Source organism: Barbus barbus (genome assembly GCF_936440315.1).
Source record: "Barbus barbus genome assembly, chromosome: 5".
Lineage (NCBI taxonomy): Eukaryota > Metazoa > Chordata > Actinopteri > Cypriniformes > Cyprinidae > Barbus > Barbus barbus.
Genome location: NC_136733.1, coordinates 5,503,494 through 5,524,842, shown reverse-complemented (window position 1 = coordinate 5,524,842; position 21,349 = coordinate 5,503,494). Strand labels below are relative to the sequence as shown.

Sequence of the window (21,349 nt, the reverse complement as noted above, 5' to 3'; positions counted from 1 at the left end):
AGTTTAATGTTTAAAACCCTTCATAATATTTGGCTAGATTATCAGAAGGCAAAGTTTACAGCCAATCTAAATCCAGTGTTGATTGTCTGACATTCATTCTTACCGGGTGCATGTTGATCAGCCATCCCGTTTTCTCCCCAGGTTCTTTCATCCGTTCGAAGCCAAAGCGCTCATCCATCCCATCAGTGAACTGACTGCGCTCCAGCCGCTTGACGGCAGACAAAGCAGATGCATCATCCCTAAAAAGCAACAGAAAATGTACTGCAACAAGATTCGACAGCCATTTTGACAACTGTAAAAACTAGAGCCCGACCGATATGGCTTTTTTGGGGCTGATACCGATATTAGGGAGTAAAAAAGGCAATAACAATATATCGGCCGATATTCTTAATGTGTATAAACGGCTAAATATTTTCTGTCGTTCTTGCATAATCATGTTACATTCAGTTTTTATGACATCATATTAACATCATACTGTAATACACAAATGATTACTGTTAACTAAACTGCTAAAAAAAAACAAAAAAAACAATTTAGGTTGAAGTACTAAAATTACTAACTGAAATGAAACAAACTGAACAAAATATTAATTAAAACTATATAGATTTAAAACAACTAATACAAAAGCACATACCAAAATTCAAAAAATAAAATAAAAAATAAACTGGAAATATACTAATAAAAGCTAAAACAATATATTAATAAAAAGTAGTGCTGTCAAACGATTAATCGCATCCAAAATAAACGTTTTTGTTTACATAATATATGTATGAGTACTGTGTATATAAATTATGTATACATAAATACACACACATACAGTATATATTTTGAATATATTTACGGTTATACATCTATATATTCATATATTATATATAAATATATTTAATATATAAACATAGCATATTTTTCTTAAATGTATACATGCATGTGTTTGTATTTATATATACACCTAATAAATATACACACATATTATGTAAACAAAAACTTTTATTTTGGATGCAATTCATCTTTTTTTTTAACAGCACTAATAAAAAATATAATAGTATATAACTAATACTAAAAACAGCATAATTAGGACAATTTCACTGAAAAAAAAGCTATTAAAAATGTTGACAAACAATTTCGAGCATTTATCTGGCTATAATATACAGATTTATCCTAAAATCTTTATGTTAAAGAAATATGTTCATTTGTCAACAACCCAAACACTGCCACATATGGACCTTAAGTTACTTGATAAGCAAGATATGTCAAAGGCATTAATTCATTTACACTAAATTAACATTAAACTAACGTTACACAGGCTGAAATGTGTCAACATTATGAAGACTTACTGCTGGTTGTCCTGATCGCCACCACCTCGGTCTGCTTTATATCGCCCACTGTTCTGTAAAACCATAATCAGTCACTAAATACAGGAGAACTAACGTTAGTTAGTTAACAGCTTCAACAGCTCGACCTGTCTTTACACACTTTCAACGCGAGTTAACAGACTTTCTGCTTGCATGAATACCACTAATATCAACGATAAAACGTTATCTCCTCGTAAATTTCCATACAATTCGCATTGTCACTGGTACATAGAATATTACTGTAAAAATATATATTTCCGTTGCTCACACTGCGCCACCGCCATAGAAATTTGGCGCGTTTTGTGTTGTTTGTTGCCGCGAGCCCCAATCACCTTCCTGCTTTGCTCCCGCCCCTCAAAACTTCAACCAATGAAACTACAACCTTACGCGTACGTTCTCACGCATGCTCTGCATTTACTTACTTTTATTTTTATTGAGCACATCTAAGAATAAAAAAACACGCGTTGGTAATAAAACGAAAAAAATACGTGTAATTTATTTTGTGTGTTTTTATGTTGTTGATGACGTCTAGTGTGCTCTCCTCCATTCAGGTCTGCGCATGTCAGGTAGTCTCCTCCCTCGGCGTGCGTTTAGACCAGAAAAGCAAATCTTATTTATATGTAATTAATAATATTATTTCTTTCTATCGACGCGTTGACGTTTGATATTTCACGTTCTTTTTATATTACGATTTCTATTAAGCTTTTAGATTATTAGAAGCCGTGGCAGATGATCAGACACAGTTAGCTAGCTAGTCAGACTAAAGGTAAGATTGTAAACAATCATAATCTTTTGGGCAACATGATTCAGATGAACCTGACACAGTCAGACAAGTTGCAAACAAATTAGATTTTTTTCGTTCTAAACTTGGTCCTTCTGGACTAAACCTTGTTAGATGTGAATTGGATGACATGGTTTCCTGGAGCCATGTCTTGTAAATCCAAAGTTGCTCCCAGTGTTGATTTTGACCACAGCTGCTCTGACAGTGTTGAGTATTTGACACTCAACTTCGGGCCTTTTGAGACTGTCCACCGCTGGAGGAGGCTGCCACCATGTGATGAGTTTGTGGGTGCAAGGTACACTGTTTATTTATTCATTTACAACAGTTTTTCTCCATTGACTTCTTCAGTGAAACTGAGTTTTGTTTCTTGCAGGCGTAGCAAGCACACTGTTGTGGCATACAGAGATGCCATTTATGTCTTTGGAGGAGACAATGGGTGAGTATTTGTTTTCCCTTACTTTTCTTACACTAAAACTCATATCTCATATGGGTGATTATTTCTTTCAGCAAGAACATGCTTAATGACTTGTTGCGGTTTGACGTGAAGGACTGCTCATGGTGTCGGTGAGTGTTGTATGATAGTCGCAAGGTTAATGTGCTTATATATGTTTTATGTAGCTTCTTATATCGATCTATGTCATTAAATAGGGCATTTACTACTGGCACCCCACCAGCGCCAAGATACCACCACTCTGCTGTTGTGTATGGAAGCAGCATGTTTGTGTTTGGTAGGTTTTCAGTGTGCCTTTCAATGTTGTGTTTTCTTGTCCTGTGCGTGTAATGTTTTCTTGCTTGTATTTTAGGTGGCTACACTGGAGACATCTATTCAAACTCTAACTTGAAAAACAAAAATGATCTATTTGAGTACAAGTTTGCCACCGGGCAGTGGACCGAATGGAAGGTGGAGGGGCGGTAAATCATATTGATTCTCATAATTGTGTTATAGCCTGTCTGACACACAATTTTGTTTTTAATACTTTTTTCTTTTTTTGTATTTTATGTTCCAAGTCTGGTTGCCAGATCAGCCCATGGAGCGACGGTCTATAATGACAAACTGTGGATTTTTGCTGGATATGATGGAAATGCCAGGCAAGTGTATTATTCCTATCTTTACACAGCTTTGAATGGCAAATGTAAATGTGTTGTAACATTAACAAATATATTCCAACATAAAACTAAGGGAGTTTTGAAATGTTATTCTATGAACCCTTTTTTGTTTTCAACAGGCTAAATGACATGTGGACCATCAGTCTTCAGGATCGTGAGCAGGCATTCTGGGAAGAGGTGACTATGTTTGCATAAGTTTAATTCAAAAACAGGATTGTCTAATTATTACACCAAATTTCACATGCTTGAATGATTCTGAAGACATTATTTTATGCCTAACCCTGATATCAATCATAGAATTATGGCCGGTAATAGAAGAAAATGCAAACAAGACCCAGATGTTTTCTGCTAAATCTGTAGGTGTCAGCATCCAAACAGCAACAGAAAATGACAGATTTTGTAAAGTTATTTGACTTTACCTGCATTATTTGAACATTTCTTAAAAACTATACATGATGGACAGTTTTTTATTGGCATATTTGAACTCCGTATAATCAGATTAGTTAATATTATGCCTTTTTTTTGCAAATCAACATTTTATTTATTTTTTTCCACGATGCAGGGCTGTTATTTGATTTTAAACTTTTACTTAAGGGTTTGTGTTCTCCTTAAAGGGGACCTATTATGCCAAAATCACTTTTATAAGGTGTTTGAATTGTTGTGTGGCCGCAGTGTGTGAAAACAGCCAGCATATAATGCCAGCCATTCCCTGCCAGTGAACATATACCATATTGGATTGTTTCTGATTTACCGCTTTCTTTGTTTCCTTCAGATTGAACAAAGCGGTGAAATCCCACCTTCCTGTTGTAACTTCCCAGTAGCTGTATGTCAGGATAAGATGTTTGTCTTCTCCGGCCAAAGTGGAGCTAAGATCACCAACAACCTCTTTCAGTTTGAATTCAAAGGCCACATGTGAGCATGGGAGAGAGGACATTGATAAAATATAATTTTATGTGTAATATTTTTTGATGATGTCAAGTCACATTTATTTTAATAGCACTTTATACGATACAGATTGTTTCAAAGCAGCTTATATATATATATATATATATATATATATATATATATATATATATATATATATATATATATATATATATATATATAACCTTTATTTAACTAGGAAAGTCACATTGAGGTTAAAACCTCTTTTACAAGTGAAACCTAGTCAAGACAGGGTCAGATGGCAGGATTAAACAAATAACAAACCACAAACAAAACCAACATCATCAATGAATACAACAAAGAATGCAGTAGCATAAGCATTTAGGTATTACCTAATACCCTGTATAATACTGTTCACAAAAACGACATTAATAAGATCGTGTTGATAATGAATTTAAGTGGAAGTAGAATTATCAAAACATCTACACTTAGCAATGACCAATTCTTTTATTCTATGTTTAAAATCATTTAAAGAGATGAGGGATTGTAGTTTAGTCTGCACATCATTCCAGGACCAGGGACCATAATAGAACAGACTTAGCTTTCCAGCCTCTGTTCTAATAGCCGGCACTTTAAACTGTAACCATTTTTGTGACCTGAGATTATAGGAATTTTGAAATGATAAAAATTTCCTATATAGATATTTTGGAAGTTTTCCTAAAATAACTTTATAAATTAAAATATACCAATGTTCAAGCCTGCGCAAATGCAGAGATGACAATCCTACCAAACTGTAAAGTAAACAATGATGTGTCCTAAAACTAGAGTTTGTGATATATCTGAGAGCAGAGTGATAAAGGGGGTCAAGTTTGGACAAGGTGGACAGAGAGGCAAATCTGTAAATAGTATCCCCATAATCAATCTGTGACAGAAAAAGGCTAACAACTAAACGTTTTCTTGAAACCAAAGAAAAACAGGACTTTAGTCTATACAGAAAACCCAATGTGAATTTTAATTTCTTTACAAGGAAACCAACATGATATTTAAATTTAGGTTTTTATCCATCCAAAAACCCAAATATTTGTAATTATCTACAGACTGGATACAAATTCCATCTAATGACTTGATGGAGAAGGATGATAGTTTTGTTCGCCCATTTTGAAAAACCATAACTTTAGTTTTATGTGGGTTTAGCAACAGCTTCAAATCTAATAGGGCATATTGCAGGATATTGAAATCTGCCTGCAGATTTGAAAAAGCTAATTTAGCTGTGGGGGCACAAGAATACAGAATTGTATCATCTGCATAGAGGTGATATTTACAAAAATTTAAATTATCACAAACATTATTAATATAAACTAGGAAAAGCAAAGGACCCAAAACAGAACCCTGTGGAACACCCTTAGTTACAAGGATTGGATTTGACAGGTCATTGCCATTTTTGACCATTTGTGAACGATTGGTCAAATAGCTATGAAACCATTTGACCGCGTTACATCCAATACCAGCTCTCAGCAGGGTATTAACCAATAATGAATGGTCCACAGTATCAAATTAACAGTAATAAACATAAAAAATAAAGTCATTGTGGAAGAATTCATCAATCATGAACTAATGTCAGTTTCACCTATAAAGCAGTTCTACAGAAGACAGTAGTGTCATTATTCAGCTCAATTCAGTTTCATGTTACATAAAGAGGAACAATGCATTTTTTAAAATTAATTAGCAATGTGTTTTTTTATTTTCTTCAGATGGACCCGTATTCCAACTGAGCACTTACTGCGTGGCTCCCCTCCGCCCCCTCAGAGACGCTACGGACACACCATGGTGGCGTTTGACCGTCACCTGTATGTGTTTGGAGGGGCGGCAGACAACACTCTACCCAATGAACTGCACTGCTATGATGTGGACTCACAGACATGGGAGGTCATTCAGCCCAGCACAGACAGTGAGGTATGAGAGAATACAGAGGAATGTGACACCGGCTAACATAATTACAACAAACCTATTAATTAAATTTTTGATAACATGCATCACGTTTTAAAAGTTTGAGGTCATTAAGATTTTTTTTTTTTTTTTTAATGGATTACTTTTATTCAGCAATTAGCCTATGCATTAAATTGACAGTGGCAGTTAAGATTTTTATAATATTTTTTCATTATTTAAAAAAATATTCTGTTCATCAAAGAATGCTGAACAGTATACATCACCGTTGTACTACATAATATTGTAAACATTTTGAACAGTTATAGCTTTGGCAATACCTATAAATTCATAACAACATCGTAAGCACACATGACCCAATTGTGGATGTTTTAATTTTGAATTAATTAAGTTTCCCTGTAGTTTGGGGAAAAAGTGTTTACCTTTTGGTTTGTGGTGTGCAATCTATAATTATCAACATTTCTCTCAGATGCCAAGTGGGAGGCTGTTCCATGCAGCGGCTGTTATCCATGATGCCATGTACATCTTTGGGGGGACTGTGGACAATAATGTGCGCAGTGGAGAAATGTACAGGTTTCAGGTGAGGGCTTGACCTCCAGAAATACATCTGCTTTGTCTATTGCAACTGAACATACTGTATTATTCTAACTGGTCTTTGCTTTATTTTCTTTTGTCCTAGTTTTCTTGTTATCCAAAGTGCACACTTCATGAGGACTATGGCAAACTGTGGGAAAACCGTCAGTTCTGTGATGTAGAGTTTATTTTGGGGGAGGTTAGTTATCTGATACACACTATCATTCTGAATAATTGGCTACATTTTAGTTTTAGTAATAAATTGCCTTTTCTAAACCGTTTCTGTTTACAGAGGGAGGAGAAGGTCCTGGGTCATATTGCTATTGTAACGGCTCGCTGTAAGTGGCTCCGTAAGAAAATTCTACAGGCGAGAGATCGACAGAAACAGGTCCATTTTCATTTCTATTTTTGAGTGTAGGTGTACATGCATTTAAAGGTGCACAAATATAATAAAAGGCATAATTTTTAGGCATAAATTAGAAATAAAATATGTACACATTTTCCCTAATGTCAAATTGTGTGGTTTGTGTCATTTATTTTAATAAATATTATTAAATGTTTGTTAATTATATATTGTTTTTATAGATGTTTAACTTGCACTATTATTATTTGCATTGCTTTTTTTTTTTTAATTCTAAACATTCTTTCATTTTATGTACATTCTCATAGGAAATGCAAATTCCTGGCCTAAACCTTTTCCTTTTGGCTAATCAGAATGTAAACTTCTTTTTTGTAGAAGAGTAAACTGGAATGCAATGAGGAGAGTGAGGAGTCTGGCTCAGGCAGTCAGAAGGACAGCTCTGGAAGGTCCTCAAGAGTTCCTCCTTTATTAGAAGTATCAATCAGAGAGGCAGACGCGCAACCATTTGAGGTTTTAATGCAGTTCCTGTACACAGATAAGATACAGTACCCACGTAGAGGTAAGTTACACTGAACACCTGTTTATCTTCAGATTTATGGAAGCTTCTTTCTGCCACAAAAAAGTAAAAAAGCAACTGCGAATTCTTAACTCACAGTTCTGACTTTTATATGTTTATATTTCACAATTTGGACTTTTCAGAGTTGCAAAATACAAAATTCAGAATTGCAAGATATAAACTAGCAATTATGAGAAGAACAGTCTGAATCATGAGAAACTCAAAAGAAGAAAAGTTTTCAATTCCTTTTTTTTTATTTTTTTTTTAGTCTGTAGCGGAAACGGGCTTCCATAGGTCTTCTGTAGATTTGCTCAATAAAAAGGCACAGAGAGAGTCTCAGGGCACTATTTGAATTCTTCATGTCTCTCAACAGGTCATGTCCAGGATGTGCTGTTGATCATGGACGTTTATAAACTCGCTCTGAGTTTTAAACTGTCCAGACTGGAGCAGCTCTGTGTGCAGTACATTGAGGCATCGGTCGATTTGCAGAATGTCCTGAGTGTGTGTGAAAACGCAAACAAACTTCAGCTGGACCAGCTCAAGGTAAAGCTGAAGTAACACACACCTGATCACAGAAAACGTCCTTGTCAGAAAGTCAGATTCTCTTCTGTATCTCTATTATTTTCACCCCCAGGAACACTGTCTGAACTTTGTGGTGAAGGAGAGTCACTTTAACCAGGTGATCATGACCAAAGAGTTTGAGCACCTGTCCACTCCGCTGATCGTGGAGATAGTGAGACGCAAACAGCAGCCTCCTCCCAGAGTCTATTCAGATCAGCCGGTGGATATAGGTAATAATACCACATTTTCTCTTTGTTCTTTCCCTGTAAGCACTCAAGCTTTCATGACAGATCCAAAATAAGGGATTATGGCTCCAAAAAAATTATTTTGTTTCAGGCACGTCTTTGGTGCAGGACATGAAGGCTTATCTGGAGGGGGCGGGCCATGAGTTCTGTGACATCGTCCTTTTGCTAGATGGTCATCCGCGCCCTGCACATAAGGCCATACTTGCTGCTCGCTCCAGGTAATGACAATAGTCACCAGGGCTTTGCATTTAAAGTATTATAGGGATAGTTCATCCAAAAATGAGGTTCAACCAAACGGTTAACAGTAGCTATTGAGTCTTAATGAATAAGGTAAGTCATGGTATAGTATTATAGTACATATTAATATTTTGAATTGTTTTTTTTTTTTTTTACATTTTCCATGTTTAGTAATTTTGTTGTCTGTTTTATTTTTTATCTAATATATATATATATATATATATATATATATATATATAATTTTTTTTTGTTTTTGTTTTGTTTTCAGTTTTAGATTAGTTAGTTAGTTTAAGTTTTAGTAATTTTAGTACTTCAGTTTAAACTTAATGAAAATGTGAAATTTTGCCTTGACAGCTTTTACTGAAATATTTAGTACAAGAGGAAAAGTTTTTTATTTTGTTTACATTTTTAACTTTGACTATGAATAATTTACCAGTTGATTGCTGCCTCAATTCTTTGACAGTTATTTTGAGGCCATGTTCCGCTCCTTCATGCCAGTGGACGGCCAGGTGAACATTTCAATAGGTGAGATGGTTCCTAGTACGCAGGCCTTTGAGTCCATGCTGCGCTACATTTATTATGGGGATGTCAACATGCCTCCAGAGGACTCGCTGTATCCTTTTTACTGCTTCATGTGCTCCATTTTATAGTATTGTATGCCATCTTTATTTCTGGTTGCATGCACAATATTGTTGTATTGTTTTTGACCCCGTTTTATTAGTATTATTATTATTGTTACATATTTGAATAAATGTCACATCAAATATTTTGACACAACTCATCCCACATGCAAGAGACATGATTGGTGCCTCAGTGACCTGAGCTTTATCAATTATTAAATTCTATGTTTGTCCTTAACTAGCGCACAGATACCTGTTTGCAGCACCTTATTACTACGGTTTCTCCAACAACAGACTTCAGGCCTACTGCAAGCAAAATCTGGAGATGAATGTTACTGTAGAAAATGTCTTACAGGTACTTGCTCACATTACATCTCTTGCTCACCAGTGGATCCTCTGCAGTGAATGGGTGCCGTCAGAATGAGAGTCCAAACAGCTGAAAAAAAAACATCATAATAATCCACAAGTAATCTACACGACTCCAGTCCATCAATTATTGTCTTGTGAAGCCAAAAGATGCGTGTTTGTAAGAAACAAATTCATCATTGCAGCAATTTAACTTTTGAACTGCTTGCTCCAGTGAAAAACGTCATTTGATCTGAATCAGGAGCGAAATATACACAGATTTGTGTTGTTAACTAGTATAAACAGTCATTTTTTCCCTGATGGAAGGGATATTATGGATTATGTCCATCATATATTAAATGCTGTTCTTTTGAACTTTCTGTTCATCAAAGAATCCTGTATCAGGGTTTCCACACAAATATTAAGCAGCGCAACTGTTTTCAACATTGATGATAAGAAATGTTTCTTGAGCAGCAAATCAGCATATTAGAATGATTTCTGAAGCATCATGTGACACAAAACACTGGAATAATGATGCTGAAAATTCAGCTTTGCCAATAAAATGTAAATCAACTATTTTAAATTGCAACCATATTTCACAAAATAACTTTTCACAGTATTTTTGATAAAAAATGCAACCTTGGTTAGCATAAGAGACTTCTTTCAAAAACATTAAATCCTATCAACTCAAACTTTTGAATAGTACTGAATATCATAACATTTGAACCATTTAATGATCAAGAACAGCAGTCACATGCTATCATCCTTTCTTCAACCTTAGATCTTGGAAGCGGCTGATAAGACTCAAGCTCTGGATATGAAGAAACACTGCCTGCATATTATAGTCCATCAGTTCACCAAGGTGGGTGTGCTATTGACCACGGCTCTGAGCGTGTGCTGGCTGCCTTGCCACGGATAAAAACAGGTCACCAAGACATTGCGCGACATGGATAACCTCTACAAGTTATTAAATGTATACAATACTGCAGTAATTTTTTAATACAGAGAGATCTGTAACATCTAAAGGCTTTTTATTATCCAAGACTTGTGTGTTTGATATGCATCTAGGCTTATTCAATAGATTAAATGCACTTCAGTAGGTGAAAATTGTCCCAATTTTGGTTCTAGTATTTTTAAATGCCAGTGAGTGCCTTTTGTGAGCATTATTCCTGAAACACATTTGACATTCTGTTCTATTTGGTCCTGTTAGCTTATCTGTTTCTTTTTGGCTGTTTATTTGCGGTCTCTTGCATGGCCTGTGTTGTTTACCATTTATTTCTTTGGTTCTCCTTCCTTCCCTGAAGGTGTCCAAGCTCCCCAACCTGCGATCGCTCAGCCAACCGCTGCTGTTGGACATCATTGACTCGCTGGCATCCCACATATCAGACAAACAGTGCACTGAGATGAGCTCTGATATATAGTCTCTCCTCCCGTTTCACGTCCCATCCCATTCCTTATGGACTTTTTCATTTACGCTTCCGCTCCATTTCCTTCCCTTTTCATCCAGCACCTCCTCCCAGCCCATATAATCCTGCCTCACACCCCTCCTCAATGAGATTGGGTCCTGTTTGCTGCTTCACGTTCCCCTAGATTTTATTGGCCAACTTGTGTTAGAGACATGCTGGATGATCATAAAATTGCTAAAAGACTCACGTTTACATTTATTTTTATGTGCATATATATATTTTGGACAAAAACCTTGTTTTGTAGTGCACATCAAATCAGTCGCCGGCCAAAAATGTTGTTTAATTAGACATATAATTATGTATCCCACATAAAGAAAGCTTGGAAAAACACTCCTATTAGAGTTAATCTCACAGAAAAATGTCCAGGTCATTTTTCATTTCAAAATCCAAAGGGGAAAAAAAGATATATTGCATAAAGAAAATGGCCCCGTTTTTGGTTTTTGTTTTGCCTTTATTTTATGATATTTACGAACATTTTCCCTTCAAATGACTAGAATGAGTCCAGATGTTTTACTTTGAATAATTCTTTAAATATTCTTCAGTGGTTGATTTCATTAGATTCTTGTATATTTAATAATGTACTTGTTGCTGCACCGCTGTATATGTATATATATATTACCAATATGAATATATACAATTTTAACAAATAAAAATGAAATATTCTTTTTTGCATTACAGTAATAAGAATTAATTTTTTTATTATTAATATATTTATTCTTTAAGCAAAATATCATTTTTTTTCATTTGATATTTGTGATGAAATATGACCTAGACTTGATCTACTGCACTTTATGAATATGGTAGTACTTTATTTATTCCTGAACCTTGTAGTGATCCCGTGATGCTTTTATTATCCTGAGTTATGTCAGTGCTCGTTATTATGCAGTTATGGCATAATATAATTATATAAGCGGATCATCACAACAGTCAATGTTAAGACTCATGTATGCTTTACTGTAATCATTGAGATGAAGCAGAGTGTCCTGTTGGCCCTGTGGGAAATATGCCTTAATAAATTGTGCAACATCTGCAGACCATGTTTTGTGGTTTATCTTATGCATATATATTATGTAAAGGACAAGTGGGAGAATGTAGACGAAATTACTTGAGGGGACTTACCGTGGATGATGGATGCTAGAAACTAATTTGTAAGTATCTGTTCATTCATCCTTTGTGCAATGTGGTTCATAAGACCACATTAACATGCTATTAAAAGGTGCTGAACTGTTTTCAAACTTCATGTATAAACTTTCTCTACTATATCACTGAAGTCCAGTGCTCTTTAAACAACTTGTGCATTTTATCCAGTTAGAAAAGTGTAAGGTTTTGGAAAAGAGTTCATGTGGTTGAAGCAAAATGGCTAAAATCACATACAGCACCTGTGATGAAAATATGCAAATGGTGTAATACTCCACTAAAAAGTCAAAATCATTGATGTCCTCAAACAAATTAGAACAAAATATAAACATTATTATTATCTGAAATTCTGTTTGCTGTCATTTTCAACAGAACACCATAAAAGCCTGAGCCTGAGACAGGGGTGATGAAAGAAAAATGAAATGTTTTGGATAGCAGCACAAAGGGGATCTTTCTTTTCAGAGACGCTCACATGATGCCAGGAGCTGCAACCGCACCTGGGCATCTCTGAGGCCACACAGCCTCATAGATCAGACTTTATTATTATCTGGCATTGTTAGTGATTGAACAGGTCTCGGAACATTAGCATAATTTTAGAGTTGACTGAAGAGGACTAGTTTTACTGTTTCTCTTTCATCAAAAGGTTAGGGTTAAATTAAAGGAATAGTTCACCCAAAAATGAACTAATTGAACTTTCAAATAAGATGAACTCTAAATTGTTTTTAGAGAACAATGATGGAGGTCAAATTTAGTCATGATTGTAAATCTAATATGCTGATTTGTTACTCAAGCAACTTTTCTTATTATCAATGTTGAATTTGATATATCCTTGCTGAATAAGAGTGTTAATTCTTAAAAATAATTCATACTGACCCCGATTTGAATGGTAATGTATGGAATTAATTACTTGGGTTAAAACTTAAGGTTGTGCCATCTTTAAATCTAGCCTATTATACATAAAGGGGAAGACATCCACATTCGGTGTTCAAGGACACATGGTGAGGTATGGATGAGCTCAGCTCAGCATGTAGGGCAAGGTGTCCGATTTCCAACCACTGATCTCCGAATATCAGAGGAGCTTCAGAGAAAAAAACTTGTGGTACATAGTGTTCTCAAAGCAAACTATCATTCAGTCAGCTGTTACCCCGATACATCCTGAGTTACAGCATCCTAAAACTCTGTAGTATCACTTATGAGTTATCATCAGCTACAATTAGAAAGGAAAAAGGCTCTTTTTTTTAACACATTTCACCAAAAGCTCTTTCTAATTCCTTTTTTTTTCTCCCTCAATCTCAAAGTCTTATTGCGCTCTGTTCAGGCTTCCTGCACAGACTTCAAACTGGACATATCGTATTTCCTCTTTAAAAAGCAGTTATTGTCTTCTGCAAAGATATTCATCAGTTTGAAAAACAGTCCTGCCGTTGTGAAGGGCTGCTGGATTATCCGGCAAGAACAGGTGGGTTTTCATTAAAGCAAAGGAGGAGCCAGTCCAGACTAGACGTACGAGTTGAAAATCTCAGATGGACAGACAGACAAAGCAAGAGAACAGACGAGTGTTAACATGGTGCTGTTCACCACCAAGTTTGTCCAGAGAGCTTCGCTCTTTGTGTCCTTCGGAGGTTTGGTCACAACTTTTATTACAACCTTCCTGCCACTATGGAAGACGATGAACTCGGACCTGAATGAGATGGAGAACTGGTACGAGGGTCTCTGGCACATGTGTATCTACACAGAGGAAGTTGGCATTCACTGCAAAGCCTTTGAGTCTTTTTTAGCCCTTCCACTAGACACTTTAGCTTCACGGGTTCTCATGTGCATTTCCATCGCGACGGGATTCCTTGGTGTGGCAGCTGCTTTTTTCGGACTCCAAGGTGTTGAGATTGGCACCGGGCGGGAGAGGATGAAGAGGACACTGCTCATCCTCGGTGGAGTGTTTGTCGTTGTGTCGGGGATCACGACCCTTGCCCCTGTTTCGCTAATGGCATACATAATGGTAGTGAAGTTCTGGGATGAGAATCTTCCGGATGTGATGCCCAGATGGGAGTATGGAGAGGCCATGTTTTCTGCCTGGTTTGCTGGACTTCTGTTAGTTGTTGGAGGGGCTTTTCTTTTTGTTGCTGTCTGCATGGGCGATCATGAAGCAAAGCTGCAAAGTAAAATCCAAGCTCGCAATCAAGAACAACGCCCGAGAACTCAACATTACAGAATGACGGAAATCATATAGTTTAAATTGCATCTAAAAGCTGGAAATCTTCAAGAATGCAATTAAGCTTTACTAAACAAACATACCAGACTGGTTACCATGACATATTGAATTTGTTTGCAATTTGATTGCAGTCAGAGAAGTTACTTGCATGGTGATTTATTTTTTATTTTTTTCATATTTATTCAGCCCCTTGAGAGCTAAAATATACTTTTAGTAATGCTTCAGTTCTTTTACATAACAATCAGTCTCTGCAGACTTGAGAAATTTGTGAACTGTCATCCTAAAGAATACTAAAACTCTCAAAATCTTTTTTGTAAGGGTTGTACGGGATGGCAGCTGATTTATTTGCACTGATGATGCATTGGACTGAAAACTCAATTAACGTTATGCACGATTTGGAAGCATTTGGACAGAATTATTCACATTTTCTGAAGCTGTCAGGAGACTTTCAGAGCCCTCTTTGGAAAATAAATCAGTGGCCTATTGATATAGATTTAAAAACATTTAAACTAGTATAGTAAAAATATGTATATTTTAGTTTAGTTTAGTTTTATTTTATTATTTTATTTGATTTGTGTGTGCATTATTTGACACTTTTTATTATCAACAGTACGTTTTATCAATGGTAGCATTGCCAATTATGGTTAATGCTGTAATGCAAGTTTTTCAAATTGAGAATATAGTATATGTCTGAATAAATTTGTAATTACATTTTGGGATCTGTATTCTGTGCATAATCATAAAACTGAAATGAACTGAAAAGATTTGTTCTTAGAGATAATTCATTCTGCCATTCCATCTTCTTATATGTTTTTCTATTATGTTCCACAGAAAAAAGTTTCTTAAGTCTTAAGTTTCAGAGCGACTTGAGGATGAATATCCCTAAGCATAATAAAGTCAGTTATTGACTGAATATGTTTATGTTGAATTATTGTTAAATCTTTATAAATTGATGGATGAATGAGGATAAGCTAAATAAAAGTGTATAGTTTAATTAGACTTCACTCCAAATGCCTCCATTCCTCTGTTGTGAAGTGTTCTTGGGATAGCAAACATTGTGTAGCCTGTATTACATCCCTAATGGATCTTTTGGCATCAGTTAGAACAACATTAAAACAAGTATAGAGGAAATGAAAGAAGACAGATATATCGGGAGAGACAAACCACAGCTGAAGCAGAAGTTGGAAACAATGAATTCTTTTTTCTTGTCATGCTACCATTTAGTGCTCGGCTAAACTTGCCAGCGAAAGTCATCTAGCGTAGAATTGAGATAAGAGTTTCCTGTGAAACACAGAGGTCAGCGGGTACAAATGAAGAGAGGGAGTGCCTTTGGCCTGCAGTCAGTGAGCATACATCCATATACAGATGTTAAGTGCTTAACTGCCGATATCATCCCTTATATCTGAAAACACATCTTAGCTGCAGATATAAAGGTGTTGAACTGTATTAAAAAGTATGCACTGTCTAGAATCAGACAATGTTCAGTCAATTATACTGTTATGAACCTTTTATAAACCATTTTTATAATCCTTTCAAGCTTGTTGTTTATCAAAGAATCATGAAAAATGTATCAGTTTTCACAAAAATATTAAGCAGCACAACAAGTGTTTACAATGATATGAAATATTTCTTGAGCAGCAAATCAGCGTATTAGAATGATTTCTGAAGGATCTTGTGACACTGAAGACTGGAGTAATGATGCTGAATATTCAGCTTTGTCATTACAAGAACTTACATTTTAAAATTCATCTAAATAGAAAACAGTTATTTTAAATTCTAATAATTTTTCACATTATTCTAATAATTTTTCACATTACTGTTCTACTGTATTACTGTATTCTGTAATTAATATATATATATATATATATATATATATATATATATATATATATTATATTAATAAAATTATATCTAATCTAATGTGTTATCACAACTGATAGATTTTCAATTTTATTGCACTTGTGTGTTTCTTAAACTCGACAATATTTCTCACGTTTGCATGTTTAAACTAAAATGCTAATGATTTATTATCACTATGCATCCAGGTACTAACCTTATCAATAAGTAATTGTGTCCTTGAAAATCTAAAGCTATTGGTTCTTCCACAGGGGTTGAACCCAGCAGGAAAAGCACATCCACAGGAAGAAACCATTAACATTCATAACGCAGAATAAGGCTAATTCATAATTCATCAGATCTGTGATCTTCTATATAATATGCTGTGACCCGTATGGCTCTGTGCACTGGGCCAGGGCATGTCTGGTGAAGGGAATGAGGGCCTCCTGAATTGATTTATCATGTTTGTCCTTTTATCCTTGAGGTGATGTTCCTCAGCTCTTCACCTCTAATCTTTGGTGACTTTCCTCCATTGCCAGCAGAGGGCCTCACAAGTAGATCTTCTACCAAGATCTTTGCTTGCTGATGGAGGTAAGTTTGATTGTACCTGCTGGCAGATGCTGCAGAGATATCAGACGACTGCAGTAAAAACAGACTGCTGGTGCAAGACCGAATCCCTAATGCATCGCTTGTTATTTACTGCTGCTTTAATGCATTGTGACAAAATGCATTTTTTTTGTACATAGAGATATCTAAAACTGTTGTTTGCATCTAACTGGCAAGCACAACTTTAATCAGTGAATCATCATTTCAGGAGAGGATGTGACTAAACCTGAAATGATGATTCACTGATTAAAGTTGTCCTGTTCTCTGATCCGACAGCATATTTAATGAATATGAAATCAGAGAGGTTCCTCTTTGTGATGAGCACAGCAAAAAGAGCCTCATGACCCTTTCAATAATAATTAGTCTGTAACATCTTTTTACCCCTTTTTCAAAGGCAGTCAGACTCACATGATGGAGAAAAGATCTAGATGATTACATTAGGATTTGTTGTTAAGGTTAGTGCATAGTTGCCACAGAGGTAGATGTTTGCTGGGGTGTTCTGGGTGATTTTTAGCACATTGCTATGCAGTTGTTAGAGTGTTTTGTTAATGCATGGCTAAGCAGTTACTTGGGTTTTCTGATTGTTTTTTGTGTGTAGCTGAATAGTTGCTAGAGTGTTCTGAGTAGTTGTCAGGGTGTTCTGATTGGCTTTTGTGTGGTGTGGTGTGGTGTTATGTAGTTTGGGTGTGGTTCGTTTTTAAAGCACGGCTACACAGTTTATATGTGTTTTAATTGGTTTTAGTGTATGGCTATGCAGATAATATGGTATTCTGGGTGTTTTTTTTAGCATGATGCCATGCAGTGTTTAGGGTGTTTAGGGGAGGTTTTAAGCACATGGCAATGCTGGGTGTTGAGATTCATTTTAAAGCATTTATATTAGATTAGATTAGATTAGATTCAACTTTATTGTCATTTATGCAGAGTACAAGTACAGAGCTAATGAAATGCAGTAGAGCTAATGAAATGCAGTAGAGCTAATGAAATGCAGTAGAGCTAATGAAATGCAGTAGAGCTAATGAAATGCAGTAGAGCTAATGAAATGCAGTTATTCCATTTCCTGTAATTATTTATGAAATTTTGCTAGTAATTGCATTTATATGCAATTACTGTGGTATTCTAGGTGGTTTTGGTTGGTATGTTGGAATGTTGGTACACTCTTAAAAATAAAGGTGCCTCACAATGCCATAGAAGAACCTTTTTGTCTAAACGGTTCCATAAAATCTGAAGAACCTTTCTGTTTCACAAAAGGTTCTTTGTGGTGAAAGTAGGTTCTTCAGATTATAAAAAGGTAAGGAAGAGATGGTTCTTTAAAGAATGGTGTGGAACCGAAAATGGTTCTTCTATGGCATCGCTGTGAGGAACCTTTTGAAGCACCTTTATTTTTAAGAGTGTAATGAGCGCTAATGATCTGTTGAAAGATCATCCACAGGGGCAGCATATACAGAAATGAAGCAAGAACCTGAGATTTGATCTGCCTAATCACAAATTAGACCCACGATGTAATACATTTGAGAAAGAACAAGCTCAATAAAACTAAGGAGAATAAAAGAGATCATAGGAACAGAGTGATTTAGATAGCGGTCAACCAAAGGAAGCAGACTGATAGGTTGGGGGAGTGACAAAAAGGAGCGACGGAGGTGCAGGAGGGGGTGAAGAGCGAAAGGGAAAGTGGAGCGCTGGGAAAATTCATGCTGTGTTAGCATCCCTGAGCAACTCCATCAATACTGCATACAGCTGAGTTATTGGCAAGAGCCTCGCTGCTGCAACCCCAACCGCCGCCGGAGAGAGAGAGAGCAAGAGAGAGAGAGAAGCAGGAGTGAGTAAAAAAGAAAGAAGGGAGAGGGTGTTTATGAAAGACAAGCACAAAAGCGAAGAGAGAGCAGTTCTTACAAGCGCCACTGCTTTCTGCTGTGTGTGTGTGTCAGAGGTTTGTGGTGGGACTGTGCCTTGATCTTGGGCTACTGCAGTAAAAGCGTGAGGAGGAGGCAGGAGAGGAGAGTGCTGCGCTCTGGAATTCTCCATAGGAAAAAGGTATAACACCAATCCAGCTCCACAGATAACATCAGACCGGATACCTGACATCTCAGCGGCTTCCGCATCTCTGGCCTTATGCAGAAAACTCTGAGCACACCTGATTTAGACCGGACCAGGTGAGTAGAAATCATTAACTCTCAGTTTGGCAATGTTATGCAATTCAGATTGTAATCTGCTAGCGCATGGAACAGTGTTTTATCAGATTTAATGAACTTCTGCTAGCAGATAAGATAAAAGAAAGCTCTGTACGTGTGACATCTGAGGCTGAAGTTTGCACAGCAAAGCTGTTTGGTCAGGTACAGTAGATTGGTGCAGATTTGAGGTCCACAACGTTGGAGTATTATAGTGGTGCATTGAGATCTCAGATGATGGATGAATTTAAGTAAACTTTACTTCTCTCCATCTATCTCAGCATCACTTTTTCTTTCTACACTGAAAAAAAGTTTAGATTTTTTTTACTCTGAAATTGCTAATAAATTTCACAAACAAATGGCATGTAACATTCAATTAAATGTGATATTTTATAGTAGAAAAACGTAGAAAAATATGTATTTTTACAGTGTATTTCCCCCAGTTGGGTTTTCCACAATCATGAAAAACAGAAATATTAAGGAGTTTTAAAACTATGATTTCCAGGCATGGAAAAGGCATACTTTTTCTTGAAAGTTGTGGAAATTTGGACATTTCTTTAGTCAGTTTTCTTGTAATATATACATTTATATTTAGGCTATTAAATTAAGATTTAATCTAGAGTAATTGCTCTTTGTGAGTACAATCTTATATATATATATATATATGTATGTGTGTGTATATGTGTGTGTGTCTTAATAAACAAATGACTAAATCTGCTAAATTAAATTATATTACATTTTCGTGTAGTACACTGTAAAATTTTTGTAAATAAAAGATTATTGGAGCATGTTTTACAAGTATGATTATAATTTCATTTCATGAGTTACTTTCCATTTCCTGTAATTATTTATGAAATTTTGCTAGCAATTTCTGAGTGAAAATGCTTTATGCACATTATACCAATTATTGATTGATTGATTGATTATACTTCAAAATGTCACGTGTTTATAATTATTTGTGAAATTGTTAGCTATTTCTTTGTGAAAAAAGATTTAAAGTAAATTCTATTTCAGTGTATCGTACATGCGAGAGATATTAAAGTACTGCTGAGCTTTACACTATAACAAAATCTTGAAGGATTCTGAAAGAACTGAAGGATATATCAATATTTCTCCCATGAATGTTCAGATTAAACTGCAAATTGTAATCTGTTTGTTTCCCAGTGGTTTATATATATATATATATATAAATAGAATGTATTTTCTATATGGTGTATTTGAACATTTTGACCAAATACTTTTCAAACACCATTTGCTTTGACTGTTAAAGTAAATATGCAAGTAACAGCTAGAATTATGAGTATGTGACTTAACCCACTATGTACTAAAGGTTAGCGTCTAAATTCCACAACCAGATCAGTGCTAAACTTCTGATTATTGAAAAGATTTACAGCAGGTCACAGTACTTTGAATTCAAGGAGCATGTAAAACACATGTCAAATATCAGAAGACGTCAGAAGGCCAATATCAGGTCATGGTGTTTGATTGTTTCTTCTTTTCAGAGCTCCTAATGAGGAATCTGATTAGCTGTAAGCCAATATTTGAATTTCATTTGCGCTGTAATAATCCTGTGGCAGCTCGAAGTGATAAACTAAAGTCAAACAAAAGCCTCTTTACATCTCACTACAACTCTAGACTGCTGTTGTAGTTTTGGGGATTAACAAAGGAAGTTTTTATCGCTCAGACGTTGTTCTTTAAAAGGGGACACAGATGGACCCTTGTGGGCCCTTGGGTGCTGGACTACCAAAAAGATCTATTTTTCTATAAGATTTATTCAGAATATTATTGGCTCCTTGGCGAACTGCTTTTGTTCCTCTTTCGTAAGTTGCTTTGGATAATAGCATGCCAAGTGCATACATTTCTGCTAAAATGCAAAGATTTTTAATTTTTTTTCATTGTATTATTTATTCTAATTATTTAAATTATTATTTTTATTATTATTATTAGATGAGCGCCCTGTCATAAATGCAATATATTTTAGATTTTATCGGATTGAGAACTGCAGAAATATTCAGAAGCTGTGAATCACAGGCCATCATTAATAATAATCAGGAATCAATATAATCAGTATGGTGTTTCCTGACACGCAAGTGTCTAAATTATTGCAAACACATAATTGTTTGCTTGTAAAGCACATCCATTCAGCTAAAAACAGCAACTGTTTACAGTACATGGCATCCCTGACTGAGGGTACATGTAAATGTTCTGGTGTAAACACTCAAACAATGCTGTGATGCTTTGCCTGTATTCCCACGGTATGTTGATCAAACAGCTGGGCTGCAGTGCAACTGGTTTACTGTGTTGTGGAATAAAACTAGGGACGGAAATCATTGAATGGAAACAGGAGAGAGCAGGGTGAAGGCTGT

The 21,349-nt window shown here is 35.7% G+C and overlaps 3 protein-coding genes across 3 annotated transcripts in view; 2 read left to right on the top strand and 1 right to left on the bottom strand.

Annotated features, from left to right (window-relative positions):
- The window catches only part of LOC306869928 (DNA polymerase epsilon catalytic subunit A-like), a 28,272-nt gene extending 26,578 nt beyond the window's left edge, over positions 1–1,694 (bottom strand). The window contains exons 1-2 of the mRNA XM_079416883.1: positions 1,335–1,694; positions 104–239 (exon numbers count right to left, since the gene is read on the bottom strand). Coding sequence (XP_079273009.1) covers positions 104–239; positions 1,335–1,399 — 201 coding nt within the window. The 5' untranslated portion in view covers positions 1,400–1,694. The remainder of the gene's footprint in view (positions 1–103; positions 240–1,334) is intronic.
- A 68-nt stretch (positions 1,695–1,762) lies between these two features.
- Positions 1,763–12,066, top strand: lztr1 (leucine zipper like post translational regulator 1). The gene is made up of 20 exons (XM_079416312.1): positions 1,763–2,428; positions 2,507–2,569; positions 2,641–2,697; positions 2,782–2,861; positions 2,937–3,045; positions 3,142–3,222; positions 3,360–3,417; positions 4,013–4,152; positions 5,877–6,078; positions 6,539–6,649; positions 6,749–6,841; positions 6,935–7,030; positions 7,379–7,562; positions 7,933–8,102; positions 8,194–8,350; positions 8,457–8,583; positions 9,066–9,215; positions 9,472–9,577; positions 10,349–10,429; positions 10,872–12,066. Exons 1-20 carry the CDS (start codon positions 2,259–2,261, stop codon positions 10,986–10,988), a joined length of 2,352 nt encoding a protein of 783 aa, XP_079272438.1. The 5' UTR covers positions 1,763–2,258; the 3' UTR covers positions 10,989–12,066.
- A 1,665-nt stretch (positions 12,067–13,731) lies between these two features.
- On the top strand, positions 13,732–14,394 carry cldn26 (claudin 26; the record flags this gene model as incomplete). Its single annotated transcript, XM_079416640.1, has 1 exon — positions 13,732–14,394. One exon carries the CDS (start codon positions 13,732–13,734, stop codon positions 14,392–14,394), a length of 663 nt encoding a protein of 220 aa, XP_079272766.1.
- Between the last annotated feature and the right edge of the window lie 6,955 nt (positions 14,395–21,349).

Excerpts from the sequence above, each read along its gene's own strand:
- lztr1 (XM_079416312.1), top strand. The coding sequence starts at position 2,259 with ATGACATGGTTTCCTGGAGCCATGTCTTGTAAATCCAAAGTTGCTCCC. Across the intron at positions 2,862-2,936 it reads AAGCAGCATGTTTGTGTTTG|GTGGCTACACTGGAGACATC; the intron begins GTAGGTTTTCAG and ends CTTGTATTTTAG. Across the intron at positions 6,650-6,748 it reads GAGAAATGTACAGGTTTCAG|TTTTCTTGTTATCCAAAGTG; the intron begins GTGAGGGCTTGA and ends CTTTTGTCCTAG.